This window comes from Haliotis rufescens, unplaced genomic scaffold (genome assembly GCF_023055435.1).
Source record: "Haliotis rufescens isolate VD_foot unplaced genomic scaffold, xgHalRufe1.0.p SCAF_1, whole genome shotgun sequence".
Taxonomy (NCBI): Eukaryota; Metazoa; Mollusca; class Gastropoda; order Lepetellida; family Haliotidae; genus Haliotis; species Haliotis rufescens.
Genome location: NW_025963779.1, coordinates 25,627,342 through 25,648,578, shown reverse-complemented (window position 1 = coordinate 25,648,578; position 21,237 = coordinate 25,627,342). Strand labels below are relative to the sequence as shown.

Here is a 21,237-nt window from a genome sequence, read left to right as displayed (position 1 = left end):
TATTTAATGAAGGAACTGACAGGTTTCTTGTTTGATTGTAGATGTCATTCTGCTGCTGGCCAGCCTGGTGTCTGTGATTGTTGTATTTTAGATGATATTATTATTGTATTATAGATTTAAGATATTTCATGAAGGAACTGACAGGTTTCTTGTTTGATTGTAGATGTCATTCTGCTGCTGGCCAGCCTGGTGTCTCTGATTGTTGGCAGCACCCAGGACATGTTTGCTACTTCCTCTCTCCGAGGTTTTCGGTTCTTCCAGATCCTGCGTCTTGTCCGGATGGATCGACGTGGAGGTACATGGAAACTGCTTGGGTCTGTGGTATGGGCTCACAGACAGGTGAGCATTCCTTGCAGAGCTCTTTTCATGTTTGCCAAATAAATTTATTTTTTTATCATCTAAGAAGGGCTGCTTCATGTGATCACTAAAATTTGAGTCTTGAGTGCAAATTGATCCAAAGGGTAGTAATAATATACAACAACGCTTACTTGAACACATGTTTATGATAGCTGTTAAGAGACGTCACATATATATTCCTAGAAAAAAATTCTGACGTATCACTGCATGACATTGCAGGTCTAGGTTACTCAATATGAACAAGGCATCAAAAACGCTTGTGTGATAACAGGTATTTATGATTGGAGTTTGACAAAACTTAATGTACCAAATTTTTGGGCAAGGTCTTGATCGCATCAACTTTGGATAACTTTCATATAAAGTCAAGGTCACTGACACAGGATAAAACAGGGCTCAAATTTAAGGAAGTCTTGAATTAATCCATGAAAGGACATGCAGAAGTAATAGCATTAAATTAGAGTGAGTGAGTTGGGTTTAATGCCGCTTTTAACAGTATATTCCAGTTATATCGCGGCGTGTCAGCTTAATGTGGGAGGAAAGCCTGAAGTGATGCACGTTTACCACTTTGATGAAACCCACGAGCACGGGTATGGTGCTGACAAACCTAGAAACATAATCGGGGCGAACCGGGATTCAACCCACAATCATAGGTTTCTGGTGTGCCCAAGGGACGCAACTCTGTACAGCGAATCGTGGCGCCTTAGACGACTGGGCCACCCGTGCCCCCAATTAAATTAGAAATGGTAGTTATGTATTATGGGGGTAGACAGAGGTGTAGCACTAAGTTGTACTGCATGAGACAACAGCAGGGATCAAAGATGATCATCCATTGATGAGATCACCTGTCACCTGATTTGCCAAACTCTTAATAGTTAATCATTCATGATTTAAGATATGATTATTGTCAATTCTTTTTCATATGCAGTTTTGGTTATCTTTATTTTATATCAAAAGTTTGTTTTATTTTGCATTTTGCAATTGTAAATATTCATCCTTCAACTATACTAAAATGTGTCAATGTAGTGATAACATGCATTCATAAATCAGATATGATAAATAATTTTTATAGACGCATGCACTCACTTCTCACTATGTCACCATGCAAACATCACCGTAATAAAAGGCCTGTAATCTTGTAAATCTCTGATACATTAAATATGAAATTGATCCTGTTGTCTTTAAGTTAAGACTGAAAGTTTTGAGAAACAAAGTTAAACTGGCAAGTAATAATTTATATAAAGGTTATGTAAATATGTCTTAAAATATCTGAACTTTGTTATTAACACAGTATGCATTTTATGTTTCTTTACATACTCAGAATTTTTATATATTTATATAACATTTCTTTATATATTTCATGCTTCCACAATCTTAGAATTCTTGCTTCTTATGTCTCCTCATCAATCACAATTGATGTTCAGTGTGCTTTTGAAAATAATAGAAATAAGAAATAAAGATTGTCACATGTTGGAGTGTTGACTTTTACATGACATTTTGCGAAACTAAATGTCATTTGTTAAATGCTAAGCAACACATGGCCTGCCACATGGCAGCATACATTATGATGGGTTAAAAAGGGATCAAGGACAGTTGGTAGTCCTAGCAGACCTTGTCCATCGATAGAGCACCAGATTCCATTTACCATGGCGCTATGTTATTACTACCCTCTGGATCACTTTGCACTCAAGTTTCATTCTCAGCTCCCTTGGGAGTATACAACCCACTCTGCTGTATGAGGCAATAGGATGTGTACAGTCAAATGACCATCTCATCCTACCAGGTACCCATTCACTGCTGTGTGAACATTGTAAACATTTAAAAGTGTCTCTTGCCTGAGGAGGCACTACATGTAACATCTACTTCAGTGTGGGGCAGGACCAAAGCTCTGGAAACTATCAGGAGACAAGCTTCTGAACTCGGTCACCAATTTAGCCAACTTCCTCCACCCAACATTGCTTCGCTTCAACTGACTTTTTACCTGTGTGCTCTAAACAGGACCACGTGCCACCTACTTTGGTTGCCTGCTTATACACATGATGTATCCTACTATCAGTTAATGATTACCCGGACCGCCTCCGTGGTCTAGCGGAAGAGTGTCCGTCCGAACAACGGAAGGTTGGGGGTTCCATCTCCAACCGCATCATACCAAAAGATGCTAAAAGATGGTACTTGTTGTTACCCTGCCTGGCATTCAGCATTAATGGGATAAAACAAAGAGTGGTCAGCTCGGAGGTAGTATGCAGCGTCTTTGTCAGGTGTCCATGTTAAAACCTCCGGCAGGGTATCTCGCTGGGCTAGCACTATACGACCCATTAAACCAGACTTGTACACCTACACACACATAATACTGAATGTCACATTAGCATCATTTCACCTCACATTGTAATTACCCTAATAATACTGTGACCCGGTCTCAGTTTCCCACGAGCACCATAATATCATCTAGACTCAGACTGATACACTATCGACAACAAAGTGTTTATATGTCCTGAACAGTTAATGAACTGTTTAATTACATTTTCCCAAGGCGAGGGTGTTAACTGACTATAAAAGTCAAGTTTCCACCAATGAACCAGACTGAAGTTCCAGGCCTGGTCGTAGCACCACCAGTGGCTATTACAAGTTATGTCCCTTCTGTGTCCTCCTATTGACCAATCAGATTCCCCCTCTCATATCACTTGCATTTGCTTCAAACAAGATGGTGATGCCCAGTCAAGACAATCTGATCGATAATCAAGATCTATATTTTAATAAAACGGGTCTTAACTCATTAAGTGCATCAGATCACTTGAGCACCTTGATTTAAAACCTGAAAAGATTTACACATGCTATGCAAATCCTGTAGTCGACTGAAATCTGCACATTGAAATCCATGTTGTTTACAAACCAGATGTCTTGTTAGCTACGCAATGTTGATTGGACAATGCATTGACTCGTTTGTCCAGCCAAAATATAACTCCGGAATTCCAGCCTAGTTCGGCAAGGGTGGAAACTGGACTTTTTTAGACAGTTAACACCCTTGACTCAGGAAGATGTTTAATTATTGAAACACACATCAAACTATGCAGATGTTAAGAACTACAGTAAACTATGGTAACAAACTCAAAGGGGCCACTAATTCTAGTTCGGTATAACCATAGTTCATTATAAGCATATATACAGCATATATACACAAATGGTTGGAAACAAAAAATAAGTTTGTCATATCTGTCTGTTTGTTATAAGCGTGTTCGTTATAAGCATAATTTACTGTACCTTATTGAGACTGTTGCCAATATTGGATTGAAGGCTGCCAAGCCCCAGACTGATCTTTTTCAGATATGGAAATAAGACAACTTGTTGATAGCTTGTGAATTGAGTGTATCAATTCGTTTCAGAAATCATATTTAGAGATGATTACATGAGTGTGTTTGTATCATACTGAATTTATTGAACTCGGGTCAGAATTAGTGTCAATCAGGCAAAGTCAAAATGACTCACACATGAAATGTACTGATGTCTTTGCTATTGACACTTTACACCCATGAGGTGAGAATATAGGTCTCCAGCAACCTGGGCAGTTAGATTCAGATTCAGTACTAGGTTGATTGCATGTCATCTTATATCCGTTGCATGGATCCATGCTCGTGGTTGTCTGGTCCAGATTTGATTATTTACAGACTGCTGTCATATATGTGGAAAATTGTTGATTGCTGTTTTAAGTAACCAACCAACAAACAAACAAACACTAAGGCCCAGTGGGGTGTAGTGTTTTCTATGTTAAAAAAAACAGTCAAGAAACTAATACAACAGAGGCAATAAAGTATGTTCCATGTTAGCTAAAGATGAAACAATCAAGAAATGGATATTCGATGGTGATGTATTTGTATGGGTATGATTGTTGTATTTCGGTGACTGTTTTCAGCCTGCATACGTAGTAGTAGTATAGACAATGACAGTTCTGGCTCACTTCCACTGGAGCCAGATTTTTATACCTATACTGCTACTACACAGGAATGTTTTATGCAAAATTGATGATCGTCATGAGATTAAGCTAAATTGGCTCTAGCTCACCAGCAAAATATAGCAACTGCGTAGCAAAATATAGCAACTGCTTAGCAAAATATAGCAACTGCTTAGCATGACGATCATTTGTGCGCATCATCATTTTTGCATAAAAAATTCCTGTGTAGTAGCAGTATAGGTATATAAATCTGGCTCCAGTGGAAGTGAGCCAGAACTGTCATTGTCTATACTACTAATGTTTTAATACGTTTGGTCCTATCAGATGTCAAGTGTATACTTATACTCTCTTTGGCCCGGCAGTTCATGTGTCTTTGTGATCATGCTTATCTTGAGCCAAATAGGAAATAATCATATATATACATGAAGAAGAGGATGTGGATAGACATTTGAAATGTCATGGTTGAAGAAGGTGATGTTCATTAAATATTGAGTGATCTTTAGGACTATTTATTTCAATTCTAATCTGTTAAGATGAATAATAAATCATTTCATCAGCACCTCAAAAACTTCAAGTAATTATTTCAGGTAATTGTCATATATTATGCATGACCATGACAACTTCAACTGAAGTCATATCATAGGTCATTGTCTTCCCAGAGTTCATCTCTGCATGTCCACAGGAGTCATTCTCTTGTTAACATTGTATTTTGATGTTTATGATCTATTGTTGCAATTGCTCAGGTGAGCGACAGAGGCGAGTGGCTCTATTTTCTCATTGCACCTTGCATAGAAATATGTAAAACATGAAATAAAATCATCTTCCCAAGGCAGGGGAGTTAACTGACTCTAAAAGTCCAGTTTCCACCCTTGCCAAAATACAACTCCATAATTGCAGCCTAGTTCAGCAAGGGTGGAAACTGAACTTTTACAGTCAGTTAACTCCCTTGCCTCAGGAAGATGGAAATAAAATAAGCATGACATAGATGATTGTGTGCAGTGGCATCTTGTGCTGTGTTACAGTCCACAGGTCACACAGTCAGTTGAAATTAATCAACATCAGTCACAGACAGTAGTTGGATGGGTGGCCATGTTTGGCAGCTTGATTCCTGCCAGTTTCAAGGGCTTTGGTCCTGCCAGTTTCTAGGGATTTGGTCCTGCCAGTTTCTAGTGCTTTGGTCCTGCCAGTTTCTAGGGCTTTGGTCCTGCCAGTTTCTAAGGCTTTGGTCCTGCCAGTTTCTAGGGCTTTGGTCCTGCCAGTTTCTAGGGCTTTGGTCCTGCCAGTTTCTAGGGCTTTGGTTCTGCCAGTTTCTAGGGCTTTGGTCCTGCCAGTTTCTAGGGCTTTGGTCCTGCCAGTTTCTAGGGCTTTGGTCCTGTCAGTTTCTAGGGATTTGGTCCTTTGGTCCTGCCAGTTTCTAGGGCTTTGGTCCTGCCAGTTTCTAAGGCTTTGGTCCTGCCAGTTTCAAGGGCTTTGGTCCTGCCAGTTTCTAGGGCTTTGGTCCTGTCAGTTTCTAGGGCTTTGGTCCTGTCAGTTTCTAGGGCTTTGGTCCTGCCAGTTTCTAGGGCTTTGGTCCTGCCAGTTGCTAGGGCTTTGGTCCTGCCAGTTTCTAGGGCTTTGGTCCTGCCCCAAACTGTAAGACATGTCTCCTTAGGCAATTAATGTTCTCCCAGCATGGGTACCTGGTAGGACGCATTCTCCCAGCATGGGTACCTGGTAGGATGCGTTCTTCCAGCATGGGTACCTGGTAGGATGTGTTCTCCCAGCATGGGTACCTGGTAGGATGCGTTCTTCCAGCATGGGTACCTGGTAGGACGCATTCTCCCAGCATGGGAACCTGGCAGGATGAGTTCTCCCAGCACCGGAACCTGGTAGGACGCATTCTCCCAGCATGGGTACCTGGTAAGACGCGTTCTCCCAGCATGGGTACCTGGTAGGATGCGTTCTCCCAGCATGGGTACCTGGTAGGACGCGTTCTCCCAGCATGGGTACTTGGTAGGACGCATTCTCCCTGCATGGGTACCTGGCAGGATGAGTTCTCCCAGCATGGGTACCTGGTAGGAGCAGTTCTACCAGCATGGGTACCTGGTAGGAGGAGTTCTCCCAGCATGGGTACCTGGTAGGATGAGTTCTCCCAGCATGGGTACCTGGTAGGATGAGTTCTCCCAGCATTGGTACCTGGTAGGATGAGTTCTCCCAGCATGGGTACCTGGTAGGATGAGTTCTCCCAGCATGGGTACCTGGTAGGACGCGTTCTCCCAGCATGGGTACCTGGCAGGATGAGTTCTCCCAACATGGGTACCTGGTAGGATGAGTTCTCCCAGCATGGGTACCTGGTAGGACGCGTTCTCCCAGCATGGGTACCTGGCAGGATGAGTTCTCCCAACATGGGTACCTGGTAGGATGAGTTCTCCCAGCATGGGTACCTGGTAGGACGCGTTCTCCCAGCATGGGTACCTGGTAGGACGCGTTCTCCCAGCATGGGTACCTGGTAGGAGGAGTTCTCCCAGCATGGGTACCTGGAAGGACGCGTTCTCCCAGCATGGGTACCTGGTAGGATGAGTTCTCCCAGCATGGGTACCTGGTAGGATGAGTTCTCCCAGCATGGGTACCTGGTAGGATGAGTTCTCCCAGCATGGGTACCTGGTAGGAGGAGTTCTCCCAGCATGGGTACCTGGTAGGATGAGGTAACTAAGTCCAAGTGATAGCTAGTGCATTGGTGTGAGGGGAATTAAGCATCTTCACTCTGGAATATTCACTGTGTGATTACAGTATCTTGAAATATTTCTTGTTTTGGGCTGTGGTTGCTGATGCAAATGATGAAGATGAAGATTGAATTGTTTTGAAAAATGATTCTAGTACGTCCAGATGCCTCCACTTAATTGTCTACTTCTTTGTTTAATATTGGTTGTTGATGAATTTTGCATGTAGAGATCTGTCTGTTCAAATGAAGATGGAATTTGATATGGCTCTGTGCATAACATCTGTGTCAATACTTGATGAAAACACTGTTCATTGCATATAGAATCAGGCATACCAGAAAACACAATGGAGCTCAGTATAGAAAAAGAAAATAATGCTTCCTTTGAATCCTTTCTTCCTAAGTAATTTACATATTGTAAAATTTAATAATTTGAATTCCATATTTCTCTTAATGGAACTGTTTTCTCCCAACAAATTATATGACAGAAATGGACTGTATTTACAAATATGTCCAGAGCAAGACCTTCCTATTGCGTAGATCGATTCTCATGATGTCAATCACTGGATTGTCTGGCCAAGACTTGATTATTTACAGACCACGGTCAAATAGCTGCTCAGTGTGGCGTAAAACAAGAAAGAAACTAACCTTCCTTTTTCGGACAGTATATGCAAATGGAAATCAAAGTACAGTGTGTGGTGATGACTTGCCCATGTGTAACACTGCAGATTCTGACTGATGTAACTAAATATTAATTTACAAGTGACTTATGAAATATGGATGCAAATTGTGCCACACTCCAGATCTCATGATTATTCACATTATTATCAATTTGTTATTTCCCATGTTGGAATGAAACAAAAACAAAGCTTTTATTATGTGACTTAAAAACAATTCCAAACCAATGAGGACTAAAGTTCAATCAGATGCAACAGAGTATCTCATATAATTTTTGCATAAATGACTATGGGAGTTTCATTTCATCACTCAGATTCTCACTGAAGCTCAAACAAATCTCCTTTTGACCTTACAAAACAAATACATTACTTGTTCTTCTAATCCTGTTTGTAGGTTCCATGTGCCAGGCCATTAACGGTGTTAGAACCTACACTGAAAGGCCGCTCTTATTTGTAATAAAGAAGTTGTTCAACCATAAATTCTTATCCTTACTTAGTACTCCAACTGCCTATCAATAAAGACATTGGTAATGTTAAATATGTGTGTTTTTTGCAGGAGCTGTTGACCACTTTGTATATTGGTGTCCTTGGCCTCATCTTCTCCTCCTTCTTCGTGTACCTGGCAGAGAAAGATGCCCACAAAGGATTACTTGGGAAGGAAGGGAGTGAGAAGCGTTTCTCCAGCTTTGCTGATGCCCTGTGGTGGGGCGTGGTAAGTTAGCCATGCAAGCTGGGCTTACATATATCTGAAGTCAGTGACAATTGCTATTTGAAGAACCTGTGAAGATCTTGGTTAAAATTTATATTTTATTTATTTTATTTTTTTTAATCCAGGTTAGAATTGATCTTCAACAACCCATGCTTGTCATTAAGAGCGACCAATAGGATTGGGTGGTCAGGCTCAATGACATGGTGGATGCATGACATTGTATCCTAATTGCGTAGATCGATGCTCATGATGTCAATCTCAGGATTGTCTGGTCCGGACTCGATTATTTACAGACCGCTTATATATCTTATGAATCCCATTTCTGGTTCCTCCCTACCGTGATATTGCTGGAATATTGCTAAAAGTGGTGTAAAACCATACTCACTCACTCACTCACTATATCTTGAATATTGCTCAGTGCGGCATTAAACAACAAACCAACAAACAAAATCTTATTTGAAGAACCTAAAGATCACAAACAAAACAAAACCTGGAATACTGGTCTTAATTTATTTAGAACAAGCAGACATCTTCCTCATGGATCAAAACCATCAGTTAGTGACAATACCAGGCTGATAGAGCAAGTTATAAAAGCAGCAATACTAGGAAGTTGACTTCCACCAATTCACTGATATCTTGTAAACCTCACGTCGCATGTAGCCGGTCGTAATGGCGTGAGCAGAATATGTAGTGAAGATGATGGCTTGCTGATTGTGAGAAGAACCTCAAGCAAGCTGAGATGAAGACTTCAATGGAGTTATTAGGAGTTCCCTAAAGGTTTTCTAATATATGTAAATGAAGCATTACAAGTCAAGTCCATTTTGTAATTTGTTAGTAAAGAAATAATGAGCACATATGTTTAGAGACATGGGTTAAATACAGCAAATTAATAATAAGTGACAAAAATTAAATTCTCTTAAAGTTCATTTCTTTCAAATGTGTACAACTTTATTAGGGCCAGGAAAAGTTTTATTATCTATTCTCATGGTCATGCAGGCCATGTTTAAGATGAATTGTAATATGTCTATTAAAAATCTTGCAGTAGCATTGGTTAATCCATACCACATGACGAAAGAATACATTTCAAAGTAGACCCCCAAATCACTTTAACAACACTGACCTCGAATATTGACTCATCAGATGGTCAGTATTGACCTTTCATGTGATGACCCTTCAAATGTCTGAATTCAGATAGATTGGTTCATCAATAGGAATATTTCTCACTTGGACCTTTTTTGATGGTTATCAATACATTCTTTTGAACAAGGAAAATTTATTTTCCATATGCTTAGCATTCACATCATCAGAAAAGTCAACAGCAACCAAGAGGAACACTGAGTCTCGGAAACTACACACAATAATTTGACCTTGATCATACAGCCTTTTCTCAGCTCTGATGACAAGAAGCTGGTGTGGCTGTTCCTCTATATTTGACATTCTACTAATCTTCATATTGACCAGCACAGATCCAAGACAGACATCTGAATGTCAAAATCACAAACCATGCTAAAGGGCCTGAATCTTTTCTAAAGCAAAGAATGTATTAAAATGGGGAATCTCTTTGTAAAGATAATCTTGGCTAAGTGTCTCTCGAGATCAGAATGATCAGCCCTTGATCTATATGTGTAGTTCCAGACCACATCTTGCCAAGTGATTTAATGACCAGGTTTCCCCTGGGTGTTGGATCATCATGTTTAAGTCGGCCCTTTTGACCGCTGGTCACTTGGGTGTTTTTGATCAAAATAATTTCGCGTGCACTTCACGATAATTGATCTGGTAGGCGATGGGCCGGTGATGGACTCATGGGAATGATTGGCCTGGTATTTGTAGTACCAGTGTAAGATGTCTTGGAGCGCAATATTTAGGTTTGAGCTTCCTTGAATCTAAAGGTGGTCCAATTGTTAAATCATTCTTCGATTGTAAAATGTGTATAAGGACAGATACACCTACATACACCTTGTAAACATTGAGTAAGTAAAACAAGGTTCCTACTTACATAAGTGTCACATGTCTATAGAAGTAAGGAGAATGTGAGCTTCAGATGCTAAAACTCCCGCTAGTGAAGCCTGACTGCGAACGACTCTACGTTAACTAGTTGTGTTGATATATTGTGTTTGTCAGTTCAAAGGCCTGTTAGATCATTTGTTCAATGCATTGTAATTGTAAACTTGTTTTAAATTTGAATGTTGATAGAAGCACTTTGCTTTGCTGTCTAAATCAGTTTAAATCGGGTTGATTGTCTGCAGCTGCTTGATAATGAGTCTGGTGGTTCATGATTTGAAAGAAAGTGTTAAATTACATACTCCGAGATAGACACATCCTAATCAGACGTATCAAAGTGTGTTTCAAAAATCTGCCCATTACTGCATCTTAACAAGGTGTATCTCCAGGATATTCTTATTACTGATACCATATCAAGGTGATTATTTGCTCCCTAAAAGATTTCTTTACACAAATATGAGGTCTGGACCGTGAACAGACTTGACCCCATGTAACGTCATTGTCACTGGGAAGGGAGTCCTCAAAGTAGGTGTGACTGGTTGTATACTTTGTTTTTTCTAGACATTTTGATTATATCTTTTTGTTGACTGGTGACTTTCTGTTAACTTGTCAGAACAGAAGCAGGTCAAGTATGAGTAACTGTTGGCCCATGAGAACTGTCAAATTTTATGTTTGGAGAACAGGTGACAAAAAGTTATTGAAATAGTTCATATAACTGACACATTTGGTAGCTCATTTAACTCTTAGCCAAAGTCATGGCCTGTTTGTCTGTCATGTCAGCCGAAACTTCACACACTTGTTCCCACCAACGATAACACCCCAAATTGTTCAAGAGGTTCAAATTTGATTTTCAATATGGGTACCATTTGAACAAGCCATTTATGGCCATTATCCAGGCATGGAACTTGGCATATGCATTACTCACCAGATGAACTGGTGCCTTTTGCTATTTCAAAAAATTTCCAAATTATATCTTTACGATTCCATGGAAACAATTTTGTCTTAGTATCAAATGAGAGTATAACTTAAACTGTTCAACATATTCAAAAAAGAAATTGGCTTTTGCTTGACTGATCAGCTGAACTGGTACATTTTGCTATTTTGAAATCTTTCTAAATTTTATTTTGTTATGTTTCCATGGAAACAATTTGGTCTAAAAAAACTCATGTCTTCGTTTCCAAGCCACCACTCTCAACCGTATGAATATTTTTGCAGAAAACTATACATGTGCAGGGACCACATGCTCAACCACATGATATTTCGTGATATTTTACATTTTGAACTATAAAAATATTTGACCATGCTCTTAAATCCTCTCAAAATGAATTTTGTTCACACTGTAAACATTATCTCCTTGTGAACCAATGGACCAATGAAGCTGAAACATCACATGACATATTTAACGATATTTGAACATCGATACTGACAGCAGCTTTTGTTAAGTAGCTGTCTTTGTTGACATTTTAGATTGTTGCTAATTATACAGGTGAGCTACAGTCTCATGGCACAAAGGCTTATCTTGCTAATGCAAATGGCAAAAGTGTTTTTTTCTTTCCTTTTTCTAAACATGATATAGCACATATTTCCTGTCTAAACTAAAAAAAAGACCCGTCTCCTTTTGTCTGACAAGAACATGAATCCTTATCATTTGCCAACAAGTACGGAAGCTCTTTATCCTGTTAAACCTAAATGAAATGACCTGCGGTCAAATGTGAGGCCTATGTAAGTCACTTAGCAGATTATTGAGTGAGATATGGCCATTGTGAAGTCAGCTAGCCAGACTTAATGTCATTAAGTCTTTGCCTTTTGGCAGTGAAATGAAAAGAGAGCCTTGTGATCAGGGTTGATGGTGTGTTTATCCTCGCCTGGCAATGCATGTGTTAAGATGCATTGTTCTGTCTCCTGTCGAATCTGATCATTTCAGCAGCTGATTTGTATCTAGGACATTAACAGTAACAACAGCCTTGTTCGTTTCTAGATGTACTTGGCCGATTGGATCCATTTTAATTCTTCACCCATTGTGATATAAATAAAGTCAGTGTTATCGCTGTGGTCAGAATGGATGACCAAAGATTTGATAGACTGATGTTTTGCTGTGTACGTGAAAACCATATTAAATAAAAATGCTGGAACATAATCCTTCCTTATATGAATATAAACATCTTTAGTTTTTTAACTGTTTTTAGTTTATACCTCGCAACTCATTAAAGTAACTGAAGATAAGGTAAAATGGTACACAGATATATCACCTGTAGCAACAAGAAGTGTTTGTTGTTTAAAATTTAAAGAACTGGTTGCATCCACCCAAGGCATCACAATTTGTATAACACTTCTCAAGTAAAATGCTCCTTATAATGAATGAACCCAACATATGTACTACAGCAAAAATTTTGAATATTAATTTGGCATGGCTGATGCCTACGTTCTTCACTGAGGCACATGAGAGAATTAACTAGTTCCTGGAAGTGCTTTGTGTGCTCATGTCCAGTGGTACGGGCACTAGAGCTAAAAGCAGTCCTTCATGAAACCTTTCTCTCTCACCAGTTGTCTAGTTCTTCATCTGTCAGGCAGCACCATCGTCCTATTCTCTTGGGGAACCTAGTTCTTGTGAAGCCCTGCATGTCCTTTGTTTCTCAATACCAGGATACCCAGAGCCTAGAAAGCCCATCTCATAGTAACAACTCCACTCTTCTCAGAAGGCCCTATTGGTTGGTTGGTTGGTTGGTTGGATTGTTGTTCAACGCCGCACTCAGCAATATTCCAGCTATATGATGGCGGTCTGTAAATAATCGAGTCTGGACCAGACAATCCAGTGATTGACATCATGAGCATCGATCCAGGTAATTGGGATCGATGACATGCATTCAACAAGTCAGCGAACCTGACCACCCGATCCCGTTAGTCGCCTTTTACGACATGCATAGTCACATTTTATGGCAAGCATAGGTTGCTGAAGCCCTATTCTACCCCGGAATCTTCTCAGAAGGCCCTATTGGAGATGCTGGTGTAGCCATCACTTTTAGTCACTTATAAACATTTTGTTCTACCTGAGCAGGAGGCAGCTTCATGACCTTTCAGGGGATTCTCTGGCAGAAGGATGTGGTCTCTATTTCCCTTCTCCCAAGGTTCTGGTCAATAAACAGAAACTAGACAAACTGCTTGCACCAATTTGTGGCTAATCTCATCTCTTGCTAGGGAGGGTTCTGACAAGTTGTTCCTGCAGTAGATCATGTGGTATTTAGGTCATATGTGACAGATTCCATCCTATTACCTATAAAATGTTTGTAGTTTTTTAGTGTATCTAACTGTTCCTTGCATTATGTCAAATGTTGGTGAATATATCCTGCAATAGTTCAACAATATTTACTGGATTTTAATTTTTCATCTTGGTTATGTGAAGATTTAATAGTTACAGGTTTTTACTCAGTTTGAGTCCTGACCATAGTGTTGTTGGGGCTGAGAAAGTAAAATCAATGCACACTGACCCATTGACATGGAACTGCCTCTATGGTGTAGTGGAAGACAGTCTGTTTGAGAGCAGAATGTTGGTAGTTCAAACCCCAAGCCATGACACACGACAAAACGTTAAAAGATGGCACTTGTTGTCACCCTACCTGGCACTCAGCATTGAGGGTATAAAACAAAGACTGATAGGCTCAAGTCAGTTTACTGTGTCTGTGTTAAACTGAGGCATGGTATCTCAGTGGGCACTGCAATTTCCTCAAATTTGTCCATTTTCCAAAGGTCACAGACTCCTGAGTTGTCACAGTGAAACACCTGAAATGCTTTTCCATGGATATTGTAATGGATGACACGATAAGCGAGCATGGTGACATAAATTGGTCTGATGTTTAAGGAGATGTCTATATCGGAAACAATATGTTACATCTCCTTTTTCAGTGGGGCCGTCGGGTAGCCTAGTGGTTAAAGCGTTCGCTCGTCATGCAGAAGACCCGGGTTCGATTCCCGACATGGGTACAATGTGTGAAGCCCATTTCTGGTGTCCCCCGCCGTGATATTGCTGGAATATTGCTAAAAGCGGCGTAAAACCATACTCACTCACTCCTTTTTCAGTGGGACTGAGTTTGAAAATTGGTGCCATAAAAAATATTTTTTACAGACTTATTGCCCTCACTCCATGCTTTTCAACTTAGTGCATAGTGTCTGCAATGGGGACAAGTTTTCTCAGAAGATCTAAGTGATACTATCTTGTCAGCACTGAGTTATGGCCCTTGCTCCATGCATTTCAACTAAGTGTACCGGTATGCTGTGTGAAATGGGGACAACTTTTCTCAGAAACTTCCTACATTACATGAATGAAACTTTGCATGCAATTGGACAAAGAAGTGCTATGACACTAGTATTTGTGGTATTAGCTAAACCCTAAGTGGGCCCCATCCTTAAATGGGCCCCAGCCAAAGACATGAGGGGAGATAACTCTCACGAGTATGCTGCTGGCTGGAAGCACATGGCTTCAGCCACACTCCTGTACACAGCTACACTTCCAGTGAATAAACACACTTAACAAACGAAGACATCTTTGTCATATCACCACATGGTGTCAGAAGAAGGATTTTGTCATGGCAAGCTTTCAAATAACTCCTCCTGAGCAATTTGATTTCTCTAACACAGAGGGATGGACAAGATGGATCCGTCGATTCGAGCGGTATCGCATCACCTCCAAGCTTGCTACAAAAGACCAAGAAACCCAAGTAAATCAGCTCATATACCTGATGGGAGCAGAAGCTGATGACATTTTGCCGACTTTCACTCTCTCTGAAGAGGAACAGACGAGCTATACTATTGTCAAAGCTAAGTTTGATCAGTACTTTTCTGTTCGTCGAAATGTCATATTTGAGCGAGCTAAATTTAACCAGCGTGTACAGAGAGATGGTGAACCAGTTGATAGTTTCATCACAGATCTCTATTCTCTTGCAGAAAACTGTAATTATGGCGCACTTCATGATGAGATGATTCGAGACAGAATTGTCGTTGGAATCCGTGACCTCAAATTATCAGAAAAACTTCAGCACGACTCTGAATTAACATTACAGAAAGCTGTCACAAGTGCCAGACAATCTGAAATTATCCACAAGCAGCAACCTGTGATTCGAGGCAATGTGTCTTTGAATACAGCAAGTGGAAATTCAAGAGTTGAAGAACTTGTCACTCCTAAAGGCAAAGGCAAGAAACCTCGTGGCAAAACTAAGCCCAAGACTTCACCTCGTCCATTTTTTAACAATGCAAAGCCTAAACCCACATGTTCATACTGTGGTAGAGATTCACACCCAAGAGCAGAATGTCCTGCAACCAGGTCAACCTGTCGGAAATGTCGTAAAGTTGGACACTGGGATGTAGTATGCAGGAGTCAACGGTGGGGTCTATCTGAGATTCGTCTCGAACAAGGGTCTAACAATGAGTGTACCAACGAGCAGGAATATGCTTTTCTTGGTTCCATTAGTGCTGATAGTGAAAGCTCTGATCCATCACGGCCTTGGCTTGTAAATCTTGAGGTTAACTCACGACTAGTTCGTGACTTTAAGATTGACACGGGTGCTGACGTCACCGTAATTCCCTATGACCTTTATGTGTCTAAGCCTTTTCCAAAACTTCAGCAAAGTGGCAAGAGACTGTACGGTCCAGCTAACTCTAGTTTGTATGTTGTTGGAAAATTCAGAGCAAAACTTAAAACTGTGTACGGTGATGTTGTGACTGAGCAGAACATATATGTCGCCAGAGGTCTTACTCGTTCTCTGCTGGGTAGACCCGCAATTCAAGCTCTCAACCTTGTCAGCCGCATTGATAGCGTTGTTGGGGACAAATGGAAAGACATGTTTCCCAAACTGTTCACTGGGCTAGGAAAGATGGAAGGTGAATATACTATCAAGCTCAAAGAGGATGCTAAGCCTTTCTCTATCTCAACACCCAGACGTGTGCCTCTACCTCTCATGAAGAAAGTGAAACAGGAGCTCCAATCAATGGAAAGCAGTGGTGTCATATCTAAAGTGGACTGTCCTACCGACTGGTGTGCTGGTATGGTGGTCGTCCCAAAATCTTCAGAGAAGGTTAGAATGTGTTGATCTGACTAAATTGAACGAGTCTGTGAGGAGAGAATATCACCCTCTTCCTGCTGTGGATCACACACTAAGTCAGTTGAGTGGAGCTAAAGTGTTCACAAAACTAGACGCAAACTCTGGATTCCACCAGATTCCATTATCCACAGATTCCTCACTACTTACCTGTGATACACCCTTTGGCCGGTATTGTTTTAACCGCCTACCTTTTGGCATCTCGTCAGCACCAGAACATTTTCAGAAAAGAATGCAACAGGTTCTGGAAGGTCTAGATGGAGTTGTGTGCCAGATGGACGATATCCTGATTCATGGTCATGATGAAAGCGAACATGATCAGCATGTAGCGGCAGCCTTGAGCAGATTGCGTGATGCAGGCATAACACTTAATCTGGAGAAGTGTCAGTTTTCAAAGAATAAAGTGAAGTTCCTTGGACACATAATTGACAGCACTGGCATTTATGCAGACCCAGACAAAATTCATGCTATTACCAGGATGAGCGAGCCACAGAAAGTCTCTGATATCAGGACATTTCTCGGTATGGTTAATCAGCTGGCAAAGTTTGTACCCAATCTTGCATCTAAAACACAACCTCTTCGCGAACTCCTTGTCAAGGACAGAGCTTGGGTCTGGGAGGAACCACAGCGTTCTGCGTTTCAGTCTATCAAGGACCAACTGACATCTGCTCCAGTACTCGGACATTATGATCCAAATGCGGAGACTTGTGTTTCAGCCGATGCTTCCTCATTTGGATTGGGGGCAGTGATCTGTCAGAAAGACTGCAGTGGAGTATATAAAGCAGTAGCCTACTGCTCTAGATCAATGACGGACACAGAAAGGCGCTACGCACAAGTGGAAAAAGAGGCGTTGGCAATTACCTGGGCTTGTGAACGTTTTCGTGACTACCTGCTAGGTAAACAGTTTCACATAAACACTGACCACAAACCACTTCTTTCTCTGTTGGGAAACAAGAGCTTGGACCAATTGCCACCTCGCATACAGCGATTCAAGATGCGCCTCATGGCCTATTCCTATACTATATCACATGTACCAGGGAAACAGCTTTGTTCAGCGGATGCACTCTCTAGAGCGCCGACGGATATTCCACTCTCAAGCCAAGAGTCTTGTCTTCTGAGGGACACAAATATCTATGTTGATTCTGTTCTTGCTACATTACCTGCAACAGATCAACGACTGGATGAGATACGTCTCAAACTACGTGAAGACCCGGTATGTGAACTCATAATGAAATACTGTACTGATGGATGGCCAAAATACACATCTCTGCCGGACTGTGCACGAAACTACTGGCCATATCAAGGGGATCTCACTGTAGTAGATGGGCTACTCATGATGGGAGTAAGACTGGTAATTCCAGCTTGCATGAGAATTGAAATTCTTGACATTTTGCATTCTTCTCACCAAGGTATTACTAAGTGCAGGGCGCGAGCAAATGAGTCAGTTTGGTGGCCAGGCATCAGCACACAGATAGAACATGTAGTTAGGGGTTGTCATACATGTGCGCGATTCCGACCAAACCCACCTGAACCTCTGAGATCTTCAGAAATTCCATCTCGCCCATGGAGTAAAGTGGGGACAGACCTATTTGAACTGGATTCCATACCATACTTACTTGTAGTGGACTACTACTCAAAGTATATTGAGATTGCAAAACTTGACAGTACTACCTCTGCAAGTGTGATAAACCATCTGAAATCTATTTTCACAAGACACGGTATTCCGGACATTGTGATTTCGGACAACGGTCCACAGTACTCGTCCTATGTTTTTCAGAAATTTTCTGAGACCTATTGCTTCACTCATATCACAAGTAGCCCGAGTTACCCACAAAGTAATGGTGAGGCAGAGAGAGCAGTTCAAACTGTGAAGCAACTTTTGAAGAAATCATCTGATCCTTACATGGCACTCCTCACCTATAGGAGTACACCGTTACAAAATGGATTCAGCCCTTCTCAGCTCTTGATGGGACGCAACTTGCGGACAACTCTCCCAGTTCATACATCTTAACTTCAGGCTAATCAACCATCTTCACAGGAAGTGAAGTCGTCGTTTACCAAAATCCAACAGCGTCAAAAATCGAACTATGACTCTCGTCACAGATCACGCATTCTTCCCCAGGTGAAGGAGGGAGATACAGTGCTTGTTAATGACAGTGGATTCATCAGAGAAGGTCAAATCCACAAGGAGGCTGAAACTCCAAGATCATTCTACATCAAGGCAGGTGATAGCATTCTGCGCAGGAATCGTAGACACCTCACTCCTGTACCAGGAAAGCAGCCAACAAACACAGACGCCAGGTCACAGCCCTTGAATGTCTCGTCTGGTGTACCATCAAGTGTGCAGCGTGACATTCCACCTGATGTGACTCTGACCAGATCCGGAAGGGTTTCAGTTAAACCTGACAGACTTGATTTGTAGAAAAATGAATAGTAGTCAGTTAAGAAACATGATTGTTTCATGTTAGTCGTTAACAGTTCAGTAGATTTAAATCTACATTGTGTTTGATTTCAGTAAAAGACACTGAGGTTCAAATGTATGTTTACTCCAAAAAAAATGGAAAGGACATTATTATTTGTGATGTATAGTTCAGCATCAACAGTTATTCTTTTATTACTAGTTTTAACTTGCTTTTGTGCTTAACAAAGGGAGATGTGGTATTAGCTAAACCCTAAGTGGGCCCCATCCTTAAATGGGCCCCAGCCAAAGACATGAGGGGAGATAACTCTCACGAGTATGCTGCTGGCTGGAAGCACATGGCTTCAGCCACACTCCTGTACACAGCTACACTTCCAGTGAATAAACACACTTAACAAACGAAGACATCTTTGTCATATCACCACAGTATTTAGTTTCTCGTTCTGTGGCAGTTGGGCCAACAAGACATTTCAGTTCTCCATGCTGGTTGTACAGTAATGTAGTGGGGCTAGATGTTTGTCACTACACAGATGATTTGGAGACTTTCCTGTGAAGTTTCATGATTCTGGTAACTCATCACCCTTACTAAGTCACTAGAGTGAGTGAGTGAGTGAGTTTGGTTTTATGCCGCTTTTAGCAATATTCCAGCAATATCACGGCGGGGGACACCAGAAATGGGCTTCACACATTGTACGCATGTCGGGAATTGAACCCGGGTCTTCGGCGTGACGAGCGAACGCTTTAACCACTAGGCTACCCGACCGCCCTACTAAGTCACTAGAACTTGGAACATGAACTTATAATGTTGCTTAAACCTTCTTCATTCCTTGTCCAGATTGAGAAGTGCCAATTCATGCACGGTTTCACACAATCCTGCACTTTATGATGACAGTCCATGTAGTTGGATTTACTGTACAGGGTCAGCCATTACGCATTCACACTCATACGGCCACTGAGCACATGACATGCCTTGCATGCTTTGGTCTTTCTGACCCATGAAATCGCTCAATCAGCCAGAAATGCATGAAGTTCTGGCCTCTGACTGCTAATTCTCTGCTTGAAAGTCTGTTATTCGCATTTCGGCGTAGGTTTTCAATCAAAACAATGTTTTGAAGGTGGTTTGGCCCTGCTTCTAATAATTTGTAATAAATAACACAAGTGAGCGTGGAGATGTGAATCAGTCCATAGCCACCAGTTTAAAAGAACACAGGACCTCTGTTGCATAATTTGACACGAAATCTGCCCTTTTGAACATCTCATTAGAAATCCTGCCCATCATATTCCTGGCAACAATGCAAGATTATCAATACCAACATCAGTCACTGGAAAAAGAGCAAACTTCAAGAAACTATTGAAATCCAAAGAAAGAAGCCAGTGATTAACAGAGCCCAAGGCACCTACCTACCCAGTGTGACTCCACTGTGGTTTAATCATTTCATCAACCACATATGAACATCTTGATTGCCTTATTGTTAGTGTCACCAGAGTCAGCTCCTTGTTATTATAACTCTATAAGCTTACTCAGTATCAACTGATGAAGGCTCAAGAAATATCTCTGAAACATCGTTACAAAGGATAAAAAAAGATGTTTAGAAAGAATATAAGAAAGAAAAGATTCAGAACACCATTGATATACAGTTATCATGAGATTATGAAAGTCATAGCTCTAAGAAGGACGGAAGTTATAAGACTTGTTATGGAGGCAGACCCATTGAAGCGTGTTGCCAACCATTACGCTGCACACACACATTTAGCCAAACACATCCACTGAACAGCCGGTGAAGTCACAGATTGCTTGCATAAAGTGGATAATGATTGAAGACAAAAAAGTAAAGCTTGAAGCATCGTTAAAGTGTGTGCCCAAATCGATCTTCATTCTGCAAATACAAGATAAAACATAATCTAAATTGATCATCTAATGCCTCGTCAGTAGGAAGAAAGAACAAGGCAGGCCTGATTAACTGCTGGTGTAATGTGAAGACAGTGATTACTATAAACGCCTTGGAGTTGAAGAACGACAAGGCTTGTTCTCTGGAAGCCCTAATCTGTCATCAAGTCACAATCAATACTTATCTGAAATAAATCATGATAAATTGATTGACATGCATTACCTCTATTGTGTTTCTGGAGTAGTTCTGACTCCACCGCTTAAGACCATATGTTTTTGTAAGTCATTGTTACTAAGAAGCTGAACAGGATATCCCAAATTCTTTGTAAAGGAAAACAATTTGTAAAACAAATATTATTCAGCCACTATTTTCCTACTGTGAATGAGTGAATGGATTTTGTTGTCTTTTTCACGTGATCTGCAAAACACATGTAAGCTTGCATTGATATCACAATC

The 21,237-nt window shown here is 40.9% G+C and overlaps 1 protein-coding gene across 1 annotated transcript in view; it reads left to right on the top strand.

Annotated features, from left to right (window-relative positions):
- LOC124131694 (potassium voltage-gated channel subfamily KQT member 1-like) overlaps positions 1-21,237 on the top strand; it is a 197,304-nt gene that overhangs the window by 135,626 nt on the left and 40,441 nt on the right. Inside the window, exons 4-5 of the mRNA XM_048393881.1 lie at positions 164-339; positions 8,232-8,387. Coding sequence (XP_048249838.1) covers positions 164-339; positions 8,232-8,387 — 332 coding nt within the window. The remainder of the gene's footprint in view (positions 1-163; positions 340-8,231; positions 8,388-21,237) is intronic.